The sequence below is a fragment of the Leptodactylus fuscus genome, chromosome 11 (genome assembly GCF_031893055.1).
Source record: "Leptodactylus fuscus isolate aLepFus1 chromosome 11, aLepFus1.hap2, whole genome shotgun sequence".
Classification (NCBI taxonomy): domain Eukaryota; kingdom Metazoa; phylum Chordata; class Amphibia; order Anura; family Leptodactylidae; genus Leptodactylus; species Leptodactylus fuscus.
Genome location: NC_134275.1, coordinates 29,510,049 through 29,533,059, shown reverse-complemented (window position 1 = coordinate 29,533,059; position 23,011 = coordinate 29,510,049). Strand labels below are relative to the sequence as shown.

Genomic DNA, 23,011 nt, shown 5'->3' with positions numbered 1-23,011 from the left:
GTTATTCCTCCTGGAAATGTATGAAATGTAGTGGTATCATTCCTCTAGTTACTACACAATCAGCACACATTGGACAGTGCCAAGCTGTGTAGGGATATGTCCCAGTGGCAATACCCAATAGTCAATGAATTTATCCAATTCCAGGAGGAGTAACAGTGGCACAATGACACAATACAGTTCTAAGGTAAGATTTTAAATAAGTATTTACTGAAACAGCCATCAGGAGAGAGGACACCTGCTTGTCTAGATCAGTCTTCTTAACCTGTGCTATGTGTAAAACACAAGCTGTACCCTGAAAGTTTATGGGGTACACTGCAACTAAAAGGTAAAACCAACACTACTGCTCCCTGTTACCATCACCTGTCCCATCATGCATCTGCTAAGCAGGGCCCTGTAATGTGAATGCACCCCAAGTGCCACAAGTCTTTCCAGTGTTTGCCAGACTAATGTGCTCCATAACAATGTATGCATTTATAAGATCACTTCCTTGAAGGTACCTGGTTGAAACTTTCTGTAGCTAAGGCGGTACTTGGCTTGAAAAGGTTGAGATACGCCGGATTAGATAATACATTGTGATATTATAAAGTGTTTTCCCAAATCCCTAGCACATTCACATACAGCTTGATAAGAAATACCTACTGTACCAAATGCCAAGAAAGGTCTCTATCCTGCTTCAGATGAAGAAAACACAATATATCACGCATGAACTACACAGACATCCGAGACCTTTCTAAGCTTCCATTATTAATCTACTTATCATAGTCTTTACATTACAAAGATTCAGCAAAATCTCAGAAAAAGAAGAAATTTAGTAGCCACTGAAACAAACCATCCACACCCACAAGGAAAATGTTCTGATGCGGCCATGTTCAGCATAGAAAAAAAAAAGGTCTGTGTGTTGGCGGCATTTAACAACCTGACTATGGCTTGGCTGAACTGAACACAGCATATATATATTTTATATAGATAAGAAAATAAAAAATAAAAACCCGGGATATCTATAGAGCGCTACTGTGTGACAGTAAAACAGAAGCCAATTGCGTGCAAAAGTAAAACCAAATAATTGAGTCTTTATTGATTCCAATTGACAGTAGAAAAATAGGCGAAATGTAGGCTACACGTTTCGACACCGAACGGGCGTCTTCCTCACGCCAAGATGTCCTGAACTGTCAGAGCATGGGGCTGATTCCCATGCTCTGACAGTTCAGGACATCTTGGCGTGAGGAAGACGCCCGTTCGGCGTCGAAACGCGTAGCCTACATTTCGCCTATTTTTCTACTGTCAATAAAGACTCTGTCTAATCAATAAAGACTCAATTATTTGGTTTTACTTTTGCACGCAATTGTTATATAAGACTTTTGCATGTCACTGTCATGAAACCCTGCAAAGGTTAAAGGGTTGCCTTAGCACAGACACACACTTCAATACAATCGCTGCTAGGGTGACCTTCCGATTTAAGCAAGTCCAGCATTGCACTTTGTTCCTCATTTTCCCTACAGTGGCTGGGTTAAAATGGTGCAATTTTTAATAAATAAGTCCATTTCAACTACGCCTGTAAAGCAACGTTTTTCAGTTTGATGGCCATTTGCTAACAGGACAAAGGTATAGTTATTATGTTCTTATTACTGCAATAAAAAAAACACACAAAACTAAAACACTCCAAACATAAGGCTATCATTTATAAAGTACTGTGTGAACTCATCCTTAAAGAAAAGCTATAAGAGGTTAGTGGGTTTATCTTGACCTAATTATGCTAAGTTCACACTAGCATTAACTAACCATTGTTCTGGCCAATCAGAGTATCAGAACAACAGACAGGTAGACCCCAAAAAGTGGTTCGGTGGACTCGGTGGCGTTCGGTGGACTCCATTCCCTCTCTGTCGCAGATGTGAACATAGCCTTACATCACCTTGTGATCTTACAAGTGACTATAGCTGTGTCCTCACATTGCAGTAGAGTACTACACGTTTTTTTGCCATAATTCTGCAATGTGGTTATTGGCGTTGCGGTTTATCCAGGTAAATCACCCTAAAACACATTTCACCTGTTAAAAAAAAAAAACACAAAAACCCCCACACTCGGACAAAAAACGCATCCCAAAACTGCAGCGCTTTAAGCCGGCCTGTGGCTTTTGGCCGAGTGGTACACTACAGTGATGTATGATCCCAGCCTGGGAATAAATATTTCTGTGCGAAACACAATGATTTCTGTCATTTTTCAGAACTAAATTGGTTTAATTATGAGTTTCATTTGTATGTAAAATTGCGCCAGCGCTAGCAGAGCCGAGAGTCGCATTGTCGCCAAAGCAGCCAGTCACCCATTATTAGAACGTCACTTCTATTCCGCTGCCCTTTGTACGCAGCCTCTTGGTACTATACATATTTGTGTTAATCTAATCTTTTAAGCTACTTATATTTTTCAGCTAGGAATTCTCTCTGTGGTTCCAGGGCTTGGCATGTCTATTTCTGTGTTACGCATGGCACTGCCTGGGTAAGCGTCGTAACGTTACAGTGTGGATGCAATACTGCGAAAGGTCCCCAGCAAACATCTGATATGCTGAGACACCCGGTATTTCATTATCATTTTCCCAGAAGGCAGTTGAAAGTGATGCTGTATAAAGAGCCTTACATCGCAAAAAGCTTCTTCTCCCTCCCAAAAGCCAAAGCTCATTAGTCTCATTTTCTACCTCCGCGTTGCTCGCGACCATACTATGGCTTCCTACATCCCAAATGAGAACAAATGGGCTTTTCCTGCACAGTCATTAAGAGCAGGGATATTTGTTTTACTATAAGATCCGTGATGCTTTTTAATATCTTGTCATTTGAGGCTGGTCTTCCATCATAGGCCATCATTCAGAATATGGATGTGATCTTTCCACTGTCTTGTAAATTATTTACATTCCTAATGTCCTGAATCCCTCTACTCTGCACAATTTTTCTCCTCTCTAATGCTGCTATATCTGCTGTACCCTTTTAACTTATGTTTTATGGAGTGTATATGTCAGCTGGCCTCGCTGCTCGATCCAAGAGGAGGACGTAATAAAATATACAGTCGTTTGACTGACACGTGAACTTCATTAATTATCGTGTTCATCAATGCAAATTACAGGGAAAAAATGGAATATTAAATGTGCAAAAAATTGCATATTCACTTCTGCTGAAAGGCAAAATGTTAAATACCCAGGAAATATATTCAGAGCAAAAAGGAAAAAAAAAATGTTTTCTATATTGGTTTGAAAAAAGTAACTTCTTGTATCCTGCTTGGGCTATGTTCACATCTACGTAGGAGGCTCTCAGAGGATATCCATCGCAGAGCAGATCTGAAATTGCAGCCCGGTATGTAGGACTTATAGCAAATGATGGAGAAGATAATGGATACCTGAAGGACCTCGTGATAGTCAATAGGGACACATCAGGAGCCATTGGTGTCCTCCATTAGACAGGTTTGTCTTTCCTGTTCAGTCTGTTCTTCTGTACCTATGACGCCAGAGAAGAATGGACTAAGACCGATGCACACGGCAGAGTCTGCTCCTCATATGGAACCGAATTTGCAGCAGAATACACTCAGATGACACTCACATCCCAGCTGGAGTCTCTGCAGATTCCGCTTAAAATTGGCCGAGAGAGAGAGAAGCCCTGCAAAGAGGAGTTTTACTATAAAAGCGGCAGAAATGCGACAGACACCTGGTGGATCCCATTACAGTCTATGGGGTCCATGGGTGTCCACGGATAAATGCTTTTTTTTTTTTTAGTGGACAGTCTGTCTGTCATTTGGGTCACCATGTGGACCCAAAGAACGAAGAGACCAACACTAGTGTGAACCCAGCCTGAGAAGGACATCCAAGTGCATTCACCTCTATGGTAGTGTCAGATCCATTCTGATGATTATAGAGCACATCCTATCCAAGTGGCAACTAAATGCATTCTGCTGCAAACTCAGCCCCACATCGGAGCACACTCAGTCGAGTGCATGGGGTCTAAATAATATGTGAAAATGTGAACATGCCCTTAGTGATAATATTAATGTAGGAAACGTAATATGCTAATGATATGCCCATACTTACCATCTTTTAACAGCAGATTCTTCCACATGAACCTGTTGTGAATTTACCTTTGGAGTTCTCACTATACATTACAATGTGTAATATCCACTGTGAAAGTCTGCAGCATAAATTGACAGGCACATGTATTAGATTGGAATAAATCTCACTCACTTCGCTGCTGCATCTTATCAGTTTTGTGTGGACATACCCACAGAGATCTCTATCTCAAACAGCTGACTGCAGTGTATAGGTGACCATATGATCCACACAGCATTGTATCAATGGGTATGACAGTGTATCAGGAGCGCCTATGGAAGTGACCAATCAGCTTTACATATATCTAAAAGGAGCTTTCCACAACCTCTTTTTGGTCCTTCTCATAAGCCTGTGTAATTTTTTGCTCATTGGGATTGTGCCCCCTGCTGTACAAAGTGACAAACAACTGTATGTAGAGACACAACCCATACTATTGCGGGTGAGTTGACATGTGGTGCATTAGCCTTGCTACCCTCTATGGGTTAACTAAGAGTTTATTAATGGGCTTATCCAGTTTCTCCTATTGATAGCCTATCCTTACCCGGGACCCACACAGATCAGCCGTACCAAGACATGTAAACCATACCAGGAACTGCGCTGCTCACTTGCTGTACAGATTGCAGTGGTAGATTTTGGTACTGCAGCCCTTAAGGATGGGCCATCATTAGTACAAACTAGATAATCCCTTTAAATTGTGGTGGTGGCCCAAGCAGCAGGACCCTCTTAGATTTTGTAAAGACTATGTTTATATAATGTAAAAGAATTGAAAGACACCATTATCTTAAAACCGGCCCACTAAATAAGTAGGAAGACAACTAATTAGTCAGTGCTAAGGAAACCGGATTATTAATTACAGTGTAAGATGATGTGAAATCATTCTATTACAGTATACGTCCCAGTCACCCAGATTTTATCACCCTGGCATCTTTGCTTGGTCTTACCATTGATATTAGAGGCAATCCTATGTCAGTAGTCCCAGAAGTCCTATGTAAGAAGTGCCAGAGAAGGTCGACAGTTTAACCATTTAATGTGCTATCATTTTCTGAAATGATGGTTTCATTGGTTTTACGCCCATTACAAGTGAACAAGTATAGCTAGTCTATTATCCCTTTTAGACCCATTGTATGGTAAGCCTTGTAGCAGCATCGCGTAGCTATAAATGGATTTTTACACCAGTGTACATTCCTTTATTAGCCACTAGGTGGCATTCTTGGAAAAAGCATGAGCAGCGGCCGACTAATTCTATCTAGATGTGTTGGCGCTGTTCTTTGTTTCTTTTAATGATAATACCTTAGAAGCAGCAAAACAATTAACATGTATTCATTTTGCTGGGATACACATACACCTTTTATGTACGCGTTGCTATGTGTGAACTGCAGGTTGTATTCATAGTCCCTGTACCTTGGGTGCTATATGCTGGGACATCCAGAGGAAATATTGATCATACTGGAGTCTACATCTCTTTATACGTCTTATTGGATACTATTACAAATCTAACCTATGGGGTTTAGTGCGGTACAGGTTATAGATCAGGTTATAGATTAGGAAGAAGAATTTACTGTATAACCTTGTAATACCCACATTCTACCGCCTGGCAATGACTATGTATATTGGTTTGCTAGCCTTCTGTGGCCTTCTTCTAGCCTTCACCACTAACACAAGGATTGTATGCATATGGTTACCAATCCAACTTCAGCTCCCCCCCCCCATTTTTAAAGGTCCTGTGTAGCTACATACTGTTCTGGTTGGACGCACAATTTTGTAAGTAAGCATCAACCGTACCCAAAAATCCACATGGCCAAGTAACCTGAAAACTGCACCAACACACAGTTCAGCCATCTCTTTGTGTGATCTGGCACAAAGCGGACACTGGACTGGATGTTGTGATGGCTCCAGCTCCATTGTTCACTTCTATAGATACATTTTGCCAACAAACATTTTACAGATAAACTATATCCACATTACTCCTCAAATATGCACGGTAAGCATATTGTCTGAGCGTAATGTGAACAGATCTTTAGTCTTATCTGTTCCTGGTAAAGAGCAATGGCAACCAATATGGCCAACATTATGGCTCACACAGGGGGTGCCATCGCTGTTACGGAGTTATGCCTCTAATGTATACTTGACAATTAAGCGAACACGATTTGCCATATGGAGAACTAGAAAAGTGTGTATATGTGTGTGTATATATATATATATATATATATATATATATATATATATATATATATATATATATATATATATATTCAGTGCTGTACAAAAGTTTCAGGCAGGCATGGCCAAGATGCTGCAAAGTAAAAATGTGTCAGAAATAGAAATGTTCATTTATTTTTGCCAATTAACACAATGAACAAAAACAGAAATGTAAACCCATCAAAATTTGCTGTGACCTTTACTCTTTGGAGGAGGGGTCCTGACAGTGATGATACGGCCCCACACAGCCCTGATCTCTACATCATCCAGTCTGTCTGGGATTACATGAAGAGACAGAAGGATTGGAGCTTGCCTACATCCACAGAAGATCTGGGCTTCGTTCTCCAAGATGGCGGGAACAACCTCCCTGCCAAGTTCTGCCAAATACTACCTGCAAGTACCGAGAAGACCTGATGGAAGGCAAAGGTCACACCGAATATTGAAGGGATTTACATTTCTTGTTTCGTTACTTCGTTTTGACACAGCATTTTCCTTACCTGCCTAAAACTTTTTGCATAGTACTATATATTAATATGAAGAGATCTGTCACTTTGTGTGTCTAAGCCTTCTTATGTCTGTGCTCACCATGAAATAATTAGAATTCTAGAGTAACCTTCTTATGTAAAATGTGCCGTTCCGCTGTAATTCCTCCTGAATGTTAACAATAAATTGACAACTGGGCGTTACCATTTTTAGCTGTACTAGAGGGGTGTCGGATAGAGTCTGATTGGTCACACTCCCAAATGATAACATCCAGCTGTCAAATTTAGGCAAGAATTTGTAGAAGGAATAACAGAGGAATGACACAATAAAGAGCACTGGAAAAAAAAATCTGCCATATCATGTGTGCCAACAGATTATAGGTTTGTTTTTTAAAATTTTTGGCAATTGAGTTTTATATTTTGATGACAATAACACACAATGTATTAAATGGTTTAACAGAATATTAATACAATATCAATAGAGAGAATTAAAGGGATTGCACCATTAAGGACACATAATGTCCCCTGTGCCGCCTCCTTGTGAATTAAGCGCCAGTGCGCTTGTGTGACTGTTTCTCCATTCACTGCTATGAGGCTGTTAGCGTTGCCAAAAATTGCAGTCCCGATAGTCCCATATCAGTGAATGGAGCGCCGGTCACAAAGAGCACTGCTGCTCAATTCACAAGGGAGAGGCAAGGGAGACCTTCAGTCCTCTAATTTCCTCATAGCTGGGGGATCCCCAGTGGTTTGATCTACAGTGATCTGACACTTACTCCCTATCCTATGGATAGGAGATAAATGTCCTTAATGGTACAACCCCTTTAATAAAATATAGTCAAATATAAAGTTTTGCAATGGAAAAAAATCCTCACTTTATTTATTTTTGGAGTGCTGTTCATTTGCTGCATTATCTACATGTGATCGTATGCCTGATCACTTGGGACTTGAAACCACAGTCTGCTGTTTGCAAGTTATTCAGTTTATGTTCCTTCAAGAGAGTAGCCATTCCCACAAAGGCAAATCAAGTCTTAAAGAGTAGCCTATAATTTTATTTTTCTCCTATTATAAAGTATATATGTAAAAAAATGTATATTATTATTATTTCTTTATAGAGCACCATTAATTCCATGGTGCTGTACATTATTAGATTAATTCCATGGTGCTGTACATTACTATATTAATTCCATAGTGCTATACATTATTATCTTAATGCCATGGTGCTCTACAATAATTCCATAGTGCTGTACATTATATTAATGCCATGGTGATGTACATTATTATATTAATTCCATAGTGCTGTAAATTATTATATTAATGCCATGGTGATGTACATTATTATATTAATTCCATGGTGCGGTGCATTATTATATTAATCTATTGTGTTGTGCATTATTATATTAATTCCATGGTGCTATACATTATTATATTAATTCCATGGTGATGTACATTATTATATTAATTCCATGGTGTTGTACATTTGAAGATTTACATACAGTACACAAAATACACAAAACAGGTACAATACTAACACTGCCCAATTGGCACAGTGGGATTGAGGGCCCTCCCCGCAAGGGCTTACAATCTATCGGAATTGCACGTTAATAGATGACACTTGTATGACCCGTCTGTAAATCTTTCCAATGACTGCCACAATAAACCCCATATATAACATTTCATTGGAATCAGTCTGTTCTTATAGTTTGCGCTATATGCAATCTAGCTGAAAATCGCTGAGAATAGAGCGCTGCTCCGAACAGGTAATGATGAAATTGTTTCTGATGAACTCCGTCACTACCACAACGCACTTTACTTGTTTATGGCAGTCTGAGCAGATGGTATCAGCCGGCGATATAGCTTAATAAAAACTTAAAACACACAAATAATTGGAATTGAATGTGCGGCGCTGCAGTAAAATGCTGTTCCCATGAATACAATACATACGTTCTTCTAAATACGAAAATAAAAAGAAACAAATGCTCTCAGAGCAGTGATAGAAAAGTATCCCCTTCAGGCTGCTAGTACTCAGAGTGGGGTGGATGGGTGTAAGGGGCCTGCTTAAAGTGAATGTCTACATTAGTTTTTAAAAGGATCATCCAGGAGCTAAAATACATTTGGTATATAATGATCAGCATGACGTTAGAAAATAAATGTGATGCTCACCCGTACCCATCCCCCACCTCTCCCATAACAATGGCGGCCTCACTCTGATCCTGCATCACCTGAAGGAAGTGCCATTCAACCAATCATTACCAGGCATTTCCAGGATATTGAAGGACATCAGAACGGGATACTTATTTATTTTCTTATGCCAGAATGATCAGTAATTATATTTTTTTCTCTCGAAAGCCCCTTAACCCCTTCCTAGTTTTCGATTTTTGCTCTCAAATCAATGCCTTCCAAACGTCAGAACTGTTTTATCTTTCCGTTCACAGATCCACATGAGAACTTAATGTTTGTGGGACAAATTGTGCTTTGTACATATAATATTCTGTATGATGTACTGGGAAGTTAGAAAAAAAATTCTGAATTGGAGATAAACTGCGTTGGGAAACTTTTTTTTACAGGCTTTGTTTTACAGTATTCACTTTGCAGCCAAACTGACATGTCACCTTATTCTATGGGTTGGTACAATTCCAGGGATGCTATAAATATACACGTGTATATATACACATAGGAATATTATTACTGATTTGTTTAATTTTTTTAACATTTTATTACCTTAAAAAAAATCCAAAATTCTGCAAAAAAATAAATAAAATTCTTGAAGTCACCATATTCTGACTCCCTAAACCCTTTATATTTCCGTGTACAGAGATGCATAAGGTGTTTTTCCGTTCTGTGTATACCAGTAATACCATTTTACAGAATGTCTATTGCTTTGTTCGCTTTTTATCCAAATTTTTCCGGGAGGTTGAAACAACGATAAAACGGCAGCTCCACTACTATGATATTTTTTTTCCCGCTATGGTGTTCACAGTATGGGAAACATATCTTTATCAGTTTGCAGACTGGGTGCTTTCAGACATAGAGATGCCGAATGTGTATGTGTTTTACTTGATTTTTTTTTTTTTAATGTATACATGTTGTAAGGAAAGGGGGAGGAGTTACATTTGTATTTCTTTTTTTTTGCCGCCAATAAGCTCCTCAGCAGCTGCCATTATTAAATGGCTGACATTCACCGGTCGAGAAAGGGTTAAAAGTCTTTATGCTGGTCAGAGCCCCCTATCTCCTATACTGGCCTACAGACGTAATTCCCAAACAGGGTGCCATGACAATCCAGAATGGAAATGGCTGCATGTCCCATTTCAACTAGTTGAATAGAATGATGGAGCCTTTAGCTTCCTGCTCTACCATTCGGGTATCTGCTAGTGATATCTGGTGAAGACCTGTTGCATCGAGCTAGTCAGGAACGATGATGGGTAAGTTTTACTTTTTTTTTTTTTTTTTAAATTTAGTATTACCAACTAAAGTATGGGGGCCACTGAGGAGCATTACAAATTGCCTGGGGGCCACTGGGGAACATTACTATTTGCCTGTGGACTATTGGAGAACATTATTATGTATCTGGGGGCAACTGTGGAACAGGAGCCACTGGGCAGTATTACACTGTTTTGGGTCATTGGCGAACCATGTCGCTATGTGGGGGTCACTAAGCCTGACAGCCCGGCAATGGTAAAAGATGAATTTTTATATGTGCTGGATGGGAAGTATAGGATAGTGTAACTTTGAAGGTGCAGTTCTGATGTTGATTTTGTGAGATTTTCTAAATTTTAAAGTGAAACAAATATATGTTCCAGTTGTAAATTCAAAAAATGTGCAAACAAACCCTCCACATCAAAGCTGCTGTGTTCTGTCTTTTGGGAAAAATTATTTGGTAGGGGTGCCCCATGTGTGAAAAGTTTGGGAAACACTAGCTTACGGTAACATGATACAGTTACAGTTGATAGATAACTTTCGAGCTGCCTGAAGACACCACTAGAGGGGGCTACCTGCATACAGTATTTTATACAGTGGGGGAATTTACAAAATTAGGCATTTTGAATGCTGCTCTTAGTCTGAAGTGTGCTGAAATAGGACACACCAAAGGTTTTAAGAAGGGCACAACCTTTCAAAAATGTGGCACAAATTTGACTATTCAGCTGCCGCAAAACCAAATTTATGCCAGGTGGTGCAGATTTAAGCTATATTCCCTGCCAATTTCTAGCATAATTATGTAACTGATGGGCCCTGGGAGACGCTGTACTTTCTCACTAAAGCATTTCTATGAAGAGAAAGTAAAAAGTTGTACATTTCTGCTGAAAATGCACTTAAAAAACTGGCACAAACCTCCCTGCTGGTCTCTTTTTCTGATGCTGCAGCGGGGAGGTGACTGACGACTTCCCATGGCTGCTGTGGCCAACCACTGGCATCAACAATCACGTGAGGCAGTCTGGGACATAATCATAGTCGTGCTGGTCTTACTGCAGCAATGAATCCCCAGACCATCACGCATGTGATTGGATGCAGTCATGTGGTTATTAAGTGACATCATTGCTTCAGTGTTGGCAAGGAGCATCAGACCCCCGTCATTGAAATGGTGGAGAAAATAATATGTCAAATCTTAATATATATATATATATATATATATATATATATATATATATATATATATATATATATATATATATACACATACATATACACACACACATATGTATATATATATATCCTATTAATATTATAAATGTGAAAGTTTGTGAGTTTGTGGGTTTGTGTGTTTGGATGTTTGCATGTTCGGATGTTTGTTCCTCAATCACGGAAAAACCGCACCACCGATTTGGCTGAAATTTTCCACAAACATAGTCATTACACTCGATTAAACAATAGGCTACTTTTCGTCACAATAGCGCACATACATTTGTGCCAGGACCCCCACAAAACCCAAACTCACACCACCATCTCTGCAATCTCACACACTTTGGACCATAGCAAGCCACAAAATTCATATTGCCCTCTACAGCCTCGCCCCTAACCCCACACAATCACATATACATATACTTTAACACTTTGCCCCTCACCTGAGGCGCTCTTTAACGCTCCGGAGCAGCCATGTTTGCCGACCCCCACCACTCTGACAATCCGCGACACCGCCCACCCATGTCAATACCCCTAGGCGGTCTAATAAATGCAAAAAAAAGTAAAAAAAAATATAAAAAAAATAAATAAAAAGGATTAAAAATTCAAATCACCCCCCCTTTCCCTAGAACACATATAAAAGTAGTTAAAAACTGTGAAACACATACATGTTAGGTATCCGTGCGTCCTAAATCGCCCGCTCTACAAAGTTATACAAATATTTTTCCTGTTCAGTAAACGCCGTAGCGGGAAAAATGGTCAAAAGTGCCAAACCGCCATTTTTTCACTGTTTTGATTCTGCTAAAAATTTGAATAAAAAGTGATCAAAGCAATAACATTTCCCGAAAATGGTAGAACTATAAAGTACACCCGTTCCCGCAAAAAAAGACGCCCTATACATCCCTGTACACGCATGTATAAAAAAGTTACGGCTGTTGGAATATGGCGACTTTTCAAAAAATTATTTTTTAACACAGTTTTGGATTTTTTTTAAGGGGTCAAAATGTAAATAAAACCATATTAATTTGGTATCCCCGGAATCGTAACGAAGCACAGAATACAGGGGACATGTCATTTTGGTTGCACAGTGAACGCCGTAAAACCAAAGCCCGTAAGAAAGTCACAGAAATGCATTTTTTCTTCAAATCCACCCCATTCTGAATTTTTTCCCTGCTTCCCAGTACATTATATAGAATAAATAATGGTGGCATCATGAAGAAAAATTTGTCCCAGGAAAAATTAAGACCTCATATGGCTCTGGGAGCGGAGAAATAAAAAAGTTATGGGGTTTAGAAGGAGGGGAGTCAAAAACGAAAATCAAAAAATGCCATCGGCGGGAAAGGGTTAACTTCAAATACTTCTGTCCCAAAGTCACTATGTAAAGTTTCTCACAACACCGTATATATAGCAGCTCAAATACAAATTAACTTCAACACAAAAGTCTCACGTATTCTCTGAATTACGGCAAAAACAAGATACAAACTTACATTTCATATCCCATCCCTTATACACACTACGAAAACCTTACCCACGCCTGTATATACCCACTTCTACAATCACCGCAGACGAAGTCGCGGGTACCAGCTAATATATATATATATATATATATATATATATATATATATATATATATTTATTTATTTATTTAGAATATTCCCTTCCTTGATCTGATTTCTTTGGGGGTCTCAAAAAGCCCCTTTTTAAGTTCACACACCCAAATTTTTATTCTATTATAAAATAAATAAAAGCAAATTAAAAAAATGGAGCTCTGACCCCTATAAAGATACACTAAGAAATTATTCAACACTAAATTTTGAACTTTTAATAAGTATAAAAATAAATAAAAAAAACATAAAGGCGCATTAAATCTTTTACATAGTTACATAGTTGCGACACTGTAATGGGTAGACAGAACCCATTCATTTCTATAGGATCTACAATAACGCCAAAATGCATCGGTTTAGTCAGGATCTGTATTTACAGGGACATAATACATGCTGAATTGCATCTTTTGAGCCCATAAAAGAGCATAATCCTAAAAATCAATTGAGTAACTGACTAACTCTAAGGTCATTTTACACATCATTTGCTCAATCTACTTGGATCAGATGTATAAAACTAAAGTGTGAACCTGGCCTTAGGCTGCATTCACACTGCATTTGGGAGATTCCTTTCTCTCAAAAGTCTTTTATTTTCCCATCAAAAATAGGAACAGAACCTAATAAATAAAAAGAGAATGGAAATCTTTACTTAGCAATATTTCCTTCTCTTTTGTGCTGGGAGTCATTCCCAAGAAAATGTATGAAAGTGGATTTCCCAAAAGTGATGAAATCTGGTCCATATGCAGCAGGAGGAGAGCATAGGGAGCGGCAAAGGTGAATGTAAGCTTTGCATATGTGACCATGTTTATGATACCACGTGGGGTCCCCGGGATCCTTGGTGACTTTCTATATCACTACTAGACACCATTATTTCACTGACCACGCCACCCCATACTATAAAGTTTAGGAGTTTTAACCTAAAGATAGGTTATCGGTAAAAGATTAGTGGTCACTGTAAACAGCTAAAGAACCAGGAAGCCGACAGCTCTGTTCTCTATGTAGTGGTCATACCAGGTTCACCTGAATGGGTGCTAAGCTGCAGTGACTCAGTTCAACCACTAGAAAGAATGGCGCTGTCTGCTTCCTGCTCCTATCTCAGTGCATCACTTGCTTAGAACAGCTGATCGGTGCTGCTGCCAGGTGTTGGCCCCCACACTGATCTGATATTGAAGACCCGGCTTTTGCATAGGTAACTTATATTTTTAACACCGTAAACCCCTTTAAAATGTAGCACTTGAAAACATGTTTACAGGTTTTCTTTGTATCCCCCTCACCTTTTTTCCTCATTCTGTTTCTTTAAACATTTATTTTCATTTCCATTGATCCGTTCAAAAAAGAAAAAAAAAAAAGGTGGATTTTGTTGCGTTCTGCTTAACAATGCTGAAATGATAGAAATCCATTGCTAATGTATGTTACGGTATTTATAGTATAAAATGTAGCCTAAAAAGAACCCTTATCCTACTGTCCTCCTCTAAATAAATGTCAATATGACCTAGTAGCAAAAAAATAAAATAAAATACAAACCATCTGAAGAACAATGGGAACTCAACAAGGGGCTTAGATAAGGTAGAGTCTCCCATCTTGGGAGGAAGCAGAGCACTTGAGCACTTACTACAGGAATGCTCTTTCCCATGTAGTCGCTTCACCTCCATATCTCTGGGGTGTAACGCGGCAGCACACAAACAAGTAGTCTGTAAATTCTGGAAGAATGCACCCTCCATAGAACAAGGTTCAGCAGGACCCCACTGTTTTATATGAATGTATACTTGACCCTGTAAACATAGTATAAAGGACCTAAGACAAGTACAGTTTCTATATAATATTCAGCCAATAACTAATTATAAAGACTCTAGTCTACATTAACACGCTCGGGCAACTGTGAAGCCAAGAAACAAAGTTTTCTGGCTCTGTAAATGCTAAAATGCAGTTCTGCTAAGAGAAGAGCAGCCTGCAGCGACATCACAGCACTTTGTGCAATGGCTTTGGCAGAGAACTACAGGTACAATGTCTCTCCCCTGTAACATCACCACCAAGCTGGCGGCAGCTGCCTGGACGCGTTCTATGGAATATATTACACATAGACGAAGAAATCACATTGGGGGGAGAAATTCCATCTCTACATATCCGTGTATATGGTCACAGAACACCACTGCTGCACAAAAAGACCCCAAATGTGCCAAATATGGATTCAGATGTATGTACCAGACCTTTACCAATAACAAGCAAGACCCCATGGTTCACAATAGAGTACAATGTTTTGAGCCTCAAACACAAAACCTATATATATATATAAAAAAAAAAAGTTTTGTTCAGCAATTGTAGTCAATGGGAACTCTTTGGGGCTCCATTGCCAGTCTTTCGTCTGACCTCCAACCTCAGCTCTCAGCTGATTCATTGAACTGCATGGTCCATCTATCCAGATATTACTCCCATATGGACCGATTGAAAACTAGGGAGGTCGGTGGTCGGCAAAGTGCATCAGACGACCAGAAACACAGTTTGAGGGCACCTGGTATTTTACGCAGGGCTGTGGGGTTGGCATCAAGACCAGTTGAGTGGAGTAAAAAAAAAAAAAAAGCTCCTGAATAACTTCAAAATAAAATGACTATTTTATATTAAACAATTATTAGTATTATATAATTAACTAGAAGTATAGCTTGTTACATATTTACTTTCCTAGGAATTTAAATCAGCTTTGTAATGAATTAGAACACTGTTCCCAAACTGTGGCTCAGGACTTCCCCTGTGGGAAAGGGAGGGGGTGTCCCATAAATGACTTCCAGGAGTTTGCGGGGCAAGTTGACAAATTTCTTTGCACTGCAGAAGTAAAAATTGCCAACAATACAAGTTGCTGATGGTTTGCAGCCAATGCAAAAGAATCTTCAATAATGTCACAATCTGTAACCAGTCATATGCAGGGGTGGAACTTTGTGTATAGAAGAAGCTGTGAAAGGCTGCACAGAGGTAGCAGAGCTAAGTGTGGGGACACACAAAGATTTAGAAGAAGTCAATGTGGGGGGAAAGTGAAGGTAGAAGAGCTGTGTGGGAGGGAAGTATGAAGGTAGCAGAGCTGTGTGGGAGGGAAGTATGAAGGTAGCAGAGGTGTGTGGGAAGGAAGTATGAAGGTAGCAGAGCTGTGTGGGAGGGGAGATGAAGATAGCAGAGATGTGTGGGAGGGGAGTATGAAGGTAGCAGAGATGTGTGGGAGGGGAGTATGAAGGTAGCAGAGCTGTGTGGGAGGGGAGTATGAAGGTAGCAGAGCTGTTTGGGAGGGAAGTATGAAGGTAGCAGTGCTGTGTGGGAGGGGAGATGAAGGTAGCAGAGCTGTGTGGGAGGGAAGTATGAAGGTAGCAGCGCTGTGTGGGAGGGAAGTATGAAGGTAGCAGAGCTGTGTGGGAGGGGAGATGAAGGTAGCAGAGCTGTGTGGGAGGGAAGTATGAAGGTAGCAGCGCTGTGTGGGAGGGATGTATGAAGGTAGCAGAGCTGTGTGGGAGGGAAGTATGAAGGTTGCAGATGTGTGGGAGGGGAGTATCAAGGTAGCAGAGCTGTGTGGGAGGGGAGATGAAGGTAGCAGAGCTGTGTGGGAGGGAAGTATGAAGGTGGCAGATGTGTGGGAGGGGAGTATCAAGGTAGCAGAGCTGTGTGGGAGGGGAGATGAAGGTAGCAGAGCTGTGTGGGAGGGAAGTATGAAGGTAGCAGAGATGTGTGGGAGGGGAGATGAAGGTAGCAGAGCTGTGTGGGAGGGGAGTATCAAGGTAGCAGAGCTGTGTGGGAGGGAAGTATGAATGTAGCAGAGATGTGTGGGAGGGAAGTATGAAGGTAGCAGCGCTGTGTGGGAGGGGAGATGAAGATAGCAGAGATGTGTGGGAGGGGAGTATCAAGGTAGCAGAGCTGTGTGGGAGGGAAGTATGAAGGTAGCAGAGGTGTGTGGGAAGGAAGTATAAAGGTAGCAGAGCTGTGTGGGAGGGGAGATGAAGATAGCAGAGATGTGTGGGAGGGGAGTATGAAGGTAGCAGAGCTGTGTGGGAGGGGAGTATGAAGGTAGCAGAGATGTGTGGGAGGGAAGTATGAAGGTAGCAGAGCTGGGTGTATAGAAGGAGTAGACTGCATAAAGGGAGGAAACAAAAAAATAAGAGTTGTGGGTGTAGAAGAGTTTGTGTAACAGTGTGCATATAATTAAAGGAATTAAATGGTTTGGCTTATTAACTCCACATCCCTGATTTTAAGTATGTACTATATATTTATTGTGATTCTTTTTTTTTTTTTTTTTTTTTTTATGGATGATGATGGATGACCAGCAGGATGGTCAGATTTGCATACATTTTTTTTTTTAAAGGAAAAATGGATATTGTACATATAAATAAACCATATTACTGGTTTTATTTGTAAATCTGGTTGCTCATCTAATGTTGATAGCTGGTAAAAGGTTCCAAGGAACTCTGTCTGATTTTTCTGGTTCATCCATGAGTGAATAGACTTCCCTGCCTTGAAGGATAGGCAGGATTGAACATCCAGTGATCTGTGACCATCCCATTTGTCAAGTGTGTCCATCTGTAGGGATCTGGACCTGAACTGGGCCAATTCCAGTGCTGGAAGACATGTTCTTATTAGGCCTAACACTGAAATTACTCTTTTGAAGGAAGAGCGGCGAGAACGGAACAAGTCTGAAACTTTCTGTACATTCACCCCATCCAGTTGGACAGGAAACCTGAACGAAGACTAGAAAAGACGCAACCAATTTTTATCTTTTCAGCTTTCCTGTCCAGCTGTGGGTTGTCCTCTCCACGAGTCACATCATAGGTGACAACACCAAAATAAAACAGTTGATTCTCATTGGTTTCAATGGGCTTGTATGTGTTTGCATTTCTCACCATTTTCAATACCTTGATGTAAGTCAATGCAAGCACTAGGATTTATTTTCAGACTTTGATCAATCTTGATCATGTCCAAATAACATTGCTGCATAAAAAGATGGAGAAGAAAATAAAATGCACGTAAAGCAAGGTTCAGCATGGTGAAGGGCAGTTTGCTTTCATTTGACCTGCATAGCTCTGTGGGGGTATAGCAAAATAAAAAGAAATGCCAGACTGCCATCACTTATCTGTACATTCCATATAGAGGGACATATATATCCATATGATTGGACTATATTTCATCAATCTATAAAATGCCATTTGGCAAAGACATGGAAGTATTTACAACAAGCTGGAATACCGGAGAGTAAAACATTCAGGCCTGGTTTACATAATGGCTATAACTTTGGGCACCAAAGCCACTGCAGAATTTCAACCCTTGGCAGGGATCTGTGCTCGGAGGCTTTGCCTTCACACTGTGCCCACCAGCTGTACACTAATGCTAAATCCATTTAGCAACTGCTCTACAATCGCATCTGCAGATGCCAACCACCTGTTTCTAGGAATATAAATGATGATACGGGGATGCTGGATGATGCTTGCTTGCTTCCTCCTAGCTTGGCCAGTGACATCAACAAAGATTTTGGGTGGTTGGTTTTGTAACTCTGATAAGATGAGGCTGTAACAATGTAAATCCAAGAGGCATCCCCACTAAAATGTCATATTTTTGGAAATCAGGACATGGATATTAAGGTCTACTGAGCACAAGGAGGGGCTACATCATGTCACCTGTAGTCACATGAAATTGAGCAGGAGAGCCTAGACTATGCTATTGCACCAGGGTCTGTGACCCTTAAAAGGATTGTCCCATTATGGACACTACTCATCCTCCCCAAATTACTGGGGGCCAGATTGTCAGGTGTCCCTGTGATCAGGAGGAAAAGAGACTGAAAGTCCTCCTGAGTCCTCCTTGTGAATTGAGTGCCAGTACTTGTGTGACCAGCGCTCCATTCATTTCTATGGGGCTGCCAGGACTGTAATCTCTGGCAGTTCCCACAGCCCCATAGATGTGAATGTAGTGCCAGCCATTCAAGTGACTAGTGCTCCATTGACAAGGAGGTCTTAGGAGGAATTTGTTCCCCCATACTCCAAGATTACCGGGTGACCCGTTGGTCGAGCCCCAGCGATCAGACACTTATGCCCAGTCCTGTGGATAGGGAATAAGTGGCCATAATGAAACAGCCCGATTAAGTTACGTTACAACCATGTATTTGATATTCATACGCCACAATCTAATAGAGAGTCAGAAACCCCGTCAGCACACCCACTGCTTACAGACGGCTTACATGCTTTGTCAGCCCTTTCAATATACTTTACTAAGTTGTTTCTCTAGATGGTTTCTGTCTATTCCACTGTATTTACTACAATCTGGCCGACCTCTTAAGACTGCCAGCTCACTATCTGCATTTCCAGACGACTGTACTTCTGATTTGATTCTGTAACACCTTCTCTTTCTTTAGAGTTGCTTGTCCAGTCCACTTTAGAGGCGGTCGTACTAATGATGTATGGCACTACTGTATAGCAACATCTCCTGCTCTCTGCTGGTAATGGTTTTCTTTACTGCTCTAACACAGACCCAAATCGATGTTACTCAGCATTCTGCAGGTTGATTAGAGACCCAGAACAAGACGGGAGTTGGATGTATTTGCTCTGACAAAACACATCAATATGTTCTCTCCCTGACCGTGGCTCCTTTACACCCCCACACAGTGGGTTTTTATACAACGACTGCACATTTAAATATAGCGAAGACGACGTAGGACCAAGGCGCTAGGAAAAACAAAGTCAACTTTTGTTATTGCCAGTTGAAAATAATCTATGTAAGAAATTTTCATGCGCCACATGTAGGCAAAAAGGATTCACATTGCCAGCATTCCAGGGAGCAAAATACAACAGGCAGGACCCCTGCTGATCAACCATCTAAAGAGACAACAGCACACATGAATTGCTGCGACCTCCTGCCTACGCTGATGTTCATTGATCACATGGTACAGAGCCAGTTCAGTCCCATTCAAGTGAAAAGCGCTGAGCTGCAAAACAGCCTTTATGCAATATATGGGATTCGGTGAAGTGGTCGTAGCTGTTGGACCGAACCAATCACATAGGATGAAATGACATATTATCGTGCATGTCATTATATAGAGGATCCATTACATATTGTTAACAAACATGGGCCCACATTTCACTACCAAATTTCTTTGGTAGAGCTAAAAACTGTAGAAAAGTACATGGCATATTTGGAGTGTATTCTATATCTGTGCAAAATTATCTAGGTACAATATGGATCTGCAGTACGGTGTAATATTGTAGGCTTTGTTATGGCAAAATATAGGCCATATAACAAATAAGAGAAACACAGATTGGCAATACAACCCCCTCCAAGTCATACTTACGACATAGTAGTCTGCGGACTGTCTTACGCCTTCATGCACTGTGTGCATGAATCTTAAGTACAAATCATTTCAGAAACTTAACATGTGACACAATGACATTTCAGAAGTTTAGATTGGTAGGGGTCTGAGTGTTAAGATCCCATTAGGAGCTAAAATCTAAGGTCAAATTTCAGAGGGAATACAACTAGCCATTGACAACCCTTGTTTTGGGTAAGGAGCTTAACCTGGTATTGAATATTCCAAAATGACTGGGTCCACAACTTAGGAACCTCAGAATTTAAGGTGGTTATGCAGTTTCTACAATAGATAATCTATCCTTAGGATAGGCCATCAATATTAGACCTACAAGGGTCCGACAGCTGGGACCCCTGCAGATCAGTTGTACAGAGACAACACTGCTCCTGGATAGGCTATCAATAGTAGAATCTGGATAACCCCTTTAACTACTCGCAAGCACATGTGAGCTAGGGCTGGAGCATATTCATTCAATTGTCGGCTTCAGATTGCAATCTCAATGCAACACAAGACATCACCGGAGTGCATAGAAATGATAGGAAACAGTAAGAGAAACACAACAGGAGAAATCCAGTCTAAATGTCAGATACATGTGACAAGGTGACATTAGTGTTGATTGTGATGCCCTGCCACAGGTTTTAGCAACAGATACTACGAAGAAGTGCCAAAAAGGGTTAAGTCCCTCTGCTATGAAAATCAGTGGTGGTCCGGGATCACAGACTGTACTAGTGTGATCTTCTTACAGATCTATCATTTCACATTTAAGAAAGATATTCCACTTACCGGCTCAATTTTGAGTGCACTTCTGTAGCTGCCAAACAAAGAGGCTTGGGCTTTTAAGAACGCTCGTGCCACCCCGTCTCCTGTTGTTGTGGACACCTTTCTCAGTCTGTTCTTTAATGCAGATACCTGCCAAATGTAATAAAATCATTATATCAAGTGGGAACTAAATAAGAACCATCTAGTGATATTAGAATATATAACATACCTAATGAATGGAAGTAACACCTAGTAAGATTCTTAAAAGCATGCTTAGAAAAACACTCGAATATACAGTTTCGTTACACGTATAGTCAAAAAAAGAAGCAGGAGCGGCACTCCCTAATTCATCCTTCTGTTATTCAGTAATAACAAAATGGAGGTATTGAAAAGATCCCAATAGGCGGTGCATACCCCTTTAAGACAAATCCATACGACAGTGAAAAAGAGGAAAGAAGGGGGCACTTGGAGGATCTGTAAGAGTCCACAAATAATGTCTTTCCTCCTTTTGCATTGTTGTATATATTTACATGTATATCTACTATGCTGTATCTACTACCATATACAGGATGACAGCGCTAAGAGGACAGTCAGGGGCCTAAATTCTGAACTTTCAGACAATCGATCACACATTGGAGCAGATTCTATGCCCATTAACTTCATATAACAACTCTATTGCATGACATGTATACCTCCTGTCCCTCTTAGCTTGCAGAACTTTTCTCTTTGCATTTTTTAAAGCAGAAAGGGGAATGGAATCCCCGAGCGAAGACCGAGCGCTAGTGTGAACCTAGTCTTATTCAGTATGGAGTATGAGAACATGTGACATAATACATATACAGTACTTACGTGAGTATATTAATGGTTATAATGGGATATAAGCCCGCTGTAGGCCATGGTAGCCCATTTAGGCAACATGTAATCTGTCGAAAATCGGCTACTAGGACACCTGGGTCACTTTGGAAAAGTCGAAATCAATGCAATATCAAGTTCTTTGTGTACTTAAAATGAAGACTGGAGGGTACCAGCTAGTCTACAATATGCCACACCATACCATAATTCTGAAATTAGGAACTGTGTGACGTTCCCATGTGAAGGCTTCTTCATGGTGCTGCCCAAGTGGTCTCCAGACCGATCTTTGGCTGTCATTGCATCCGAGACAATAGTAGAACACAACACTTAAGAAGATAAATGTCCATTCCAGCTTCCATAGCTGTCTTGCTGTATACCATGAAAGCTTTTCAGTGCACTGGCATGAGGTCTGGGGTGAGGACTTAAGCCCTTGGCTTGAAATCAGGCACAGACAACATTTGCATGGATTTTGTATATTTCGCTCTGTTTGTGTGGATTTCCTCCGAGTACTCCGGTTTCCTCCCAAAGGCATATTAATATTCAATATAGATGGCGAGCCAACAAGCGCTGACAATATTGGTGAGGGACAGCGAGTGGTGACAATACCTGTAAAGCACTGTAGAATATATGGGTGTGATTTAAGTAAAATATATAACCTGAAGCTGGATGTCACAGCACAATACCTCCTGATCGTTTATGTTGCAGTATAGAATGCAGATGGATCTGTCCATGCAGCGGTTCCCATTCAGACACCTACTGTTATCATCCCAGTATGATGCCATTCTCCCAACCTTTGGACATACAACACTGAACAGTACTGAGGTCTTGGCCTAGGCGTGTAGTAATCTCCTGGAGTGATAAATCCAGGTCTCCCAGTTCAAGGCCTCTGTTCCTCTCAATTTGCAAGTGGTGATAAGTGTCACATTGACAAACAGGAGGAAACGTACACAATCATCCAATTCGATACGATTTTTGAGTTTTCATGGAGCTAAAAATCTTTGCTTTCAATCTGTATTTTATGCCCCTCCCACATGTCACAGATTGGAGCTAAGTGCTTGAAAAGTGCTCTGATGATTTGCAGAACTTAGTGACACCGACTACTTCT

The 23,011-nt window shown here is 40.5% G+C and overlaps 1 protein-coding gene across 4 annotated transcripts in view; it reads right to left on the bottom strand.

The window, feature by feature from the left end:
* Positions 1–23,011, bottom strand: part of DENND1A (DENN domain containing 1A) — a 553,473-nt gene that overhangs the window by 150,140 nt on the left and 380,322 nt on the right. For all 4 annotated transcript variants that reach the window (XM_075260171.1, XM_075260173.1, XM_075260172.1 and 1 more), the window contains exon 13: positions 21,079–21,204. In XM_075260171.1, the coding sequence (XP_075116272.1) occupies positions 21,079–21,204 (126 nt within the window). The remainder of the gene's footprint in view (positions 1–21,078; positions 21,205–23,011) is intronic.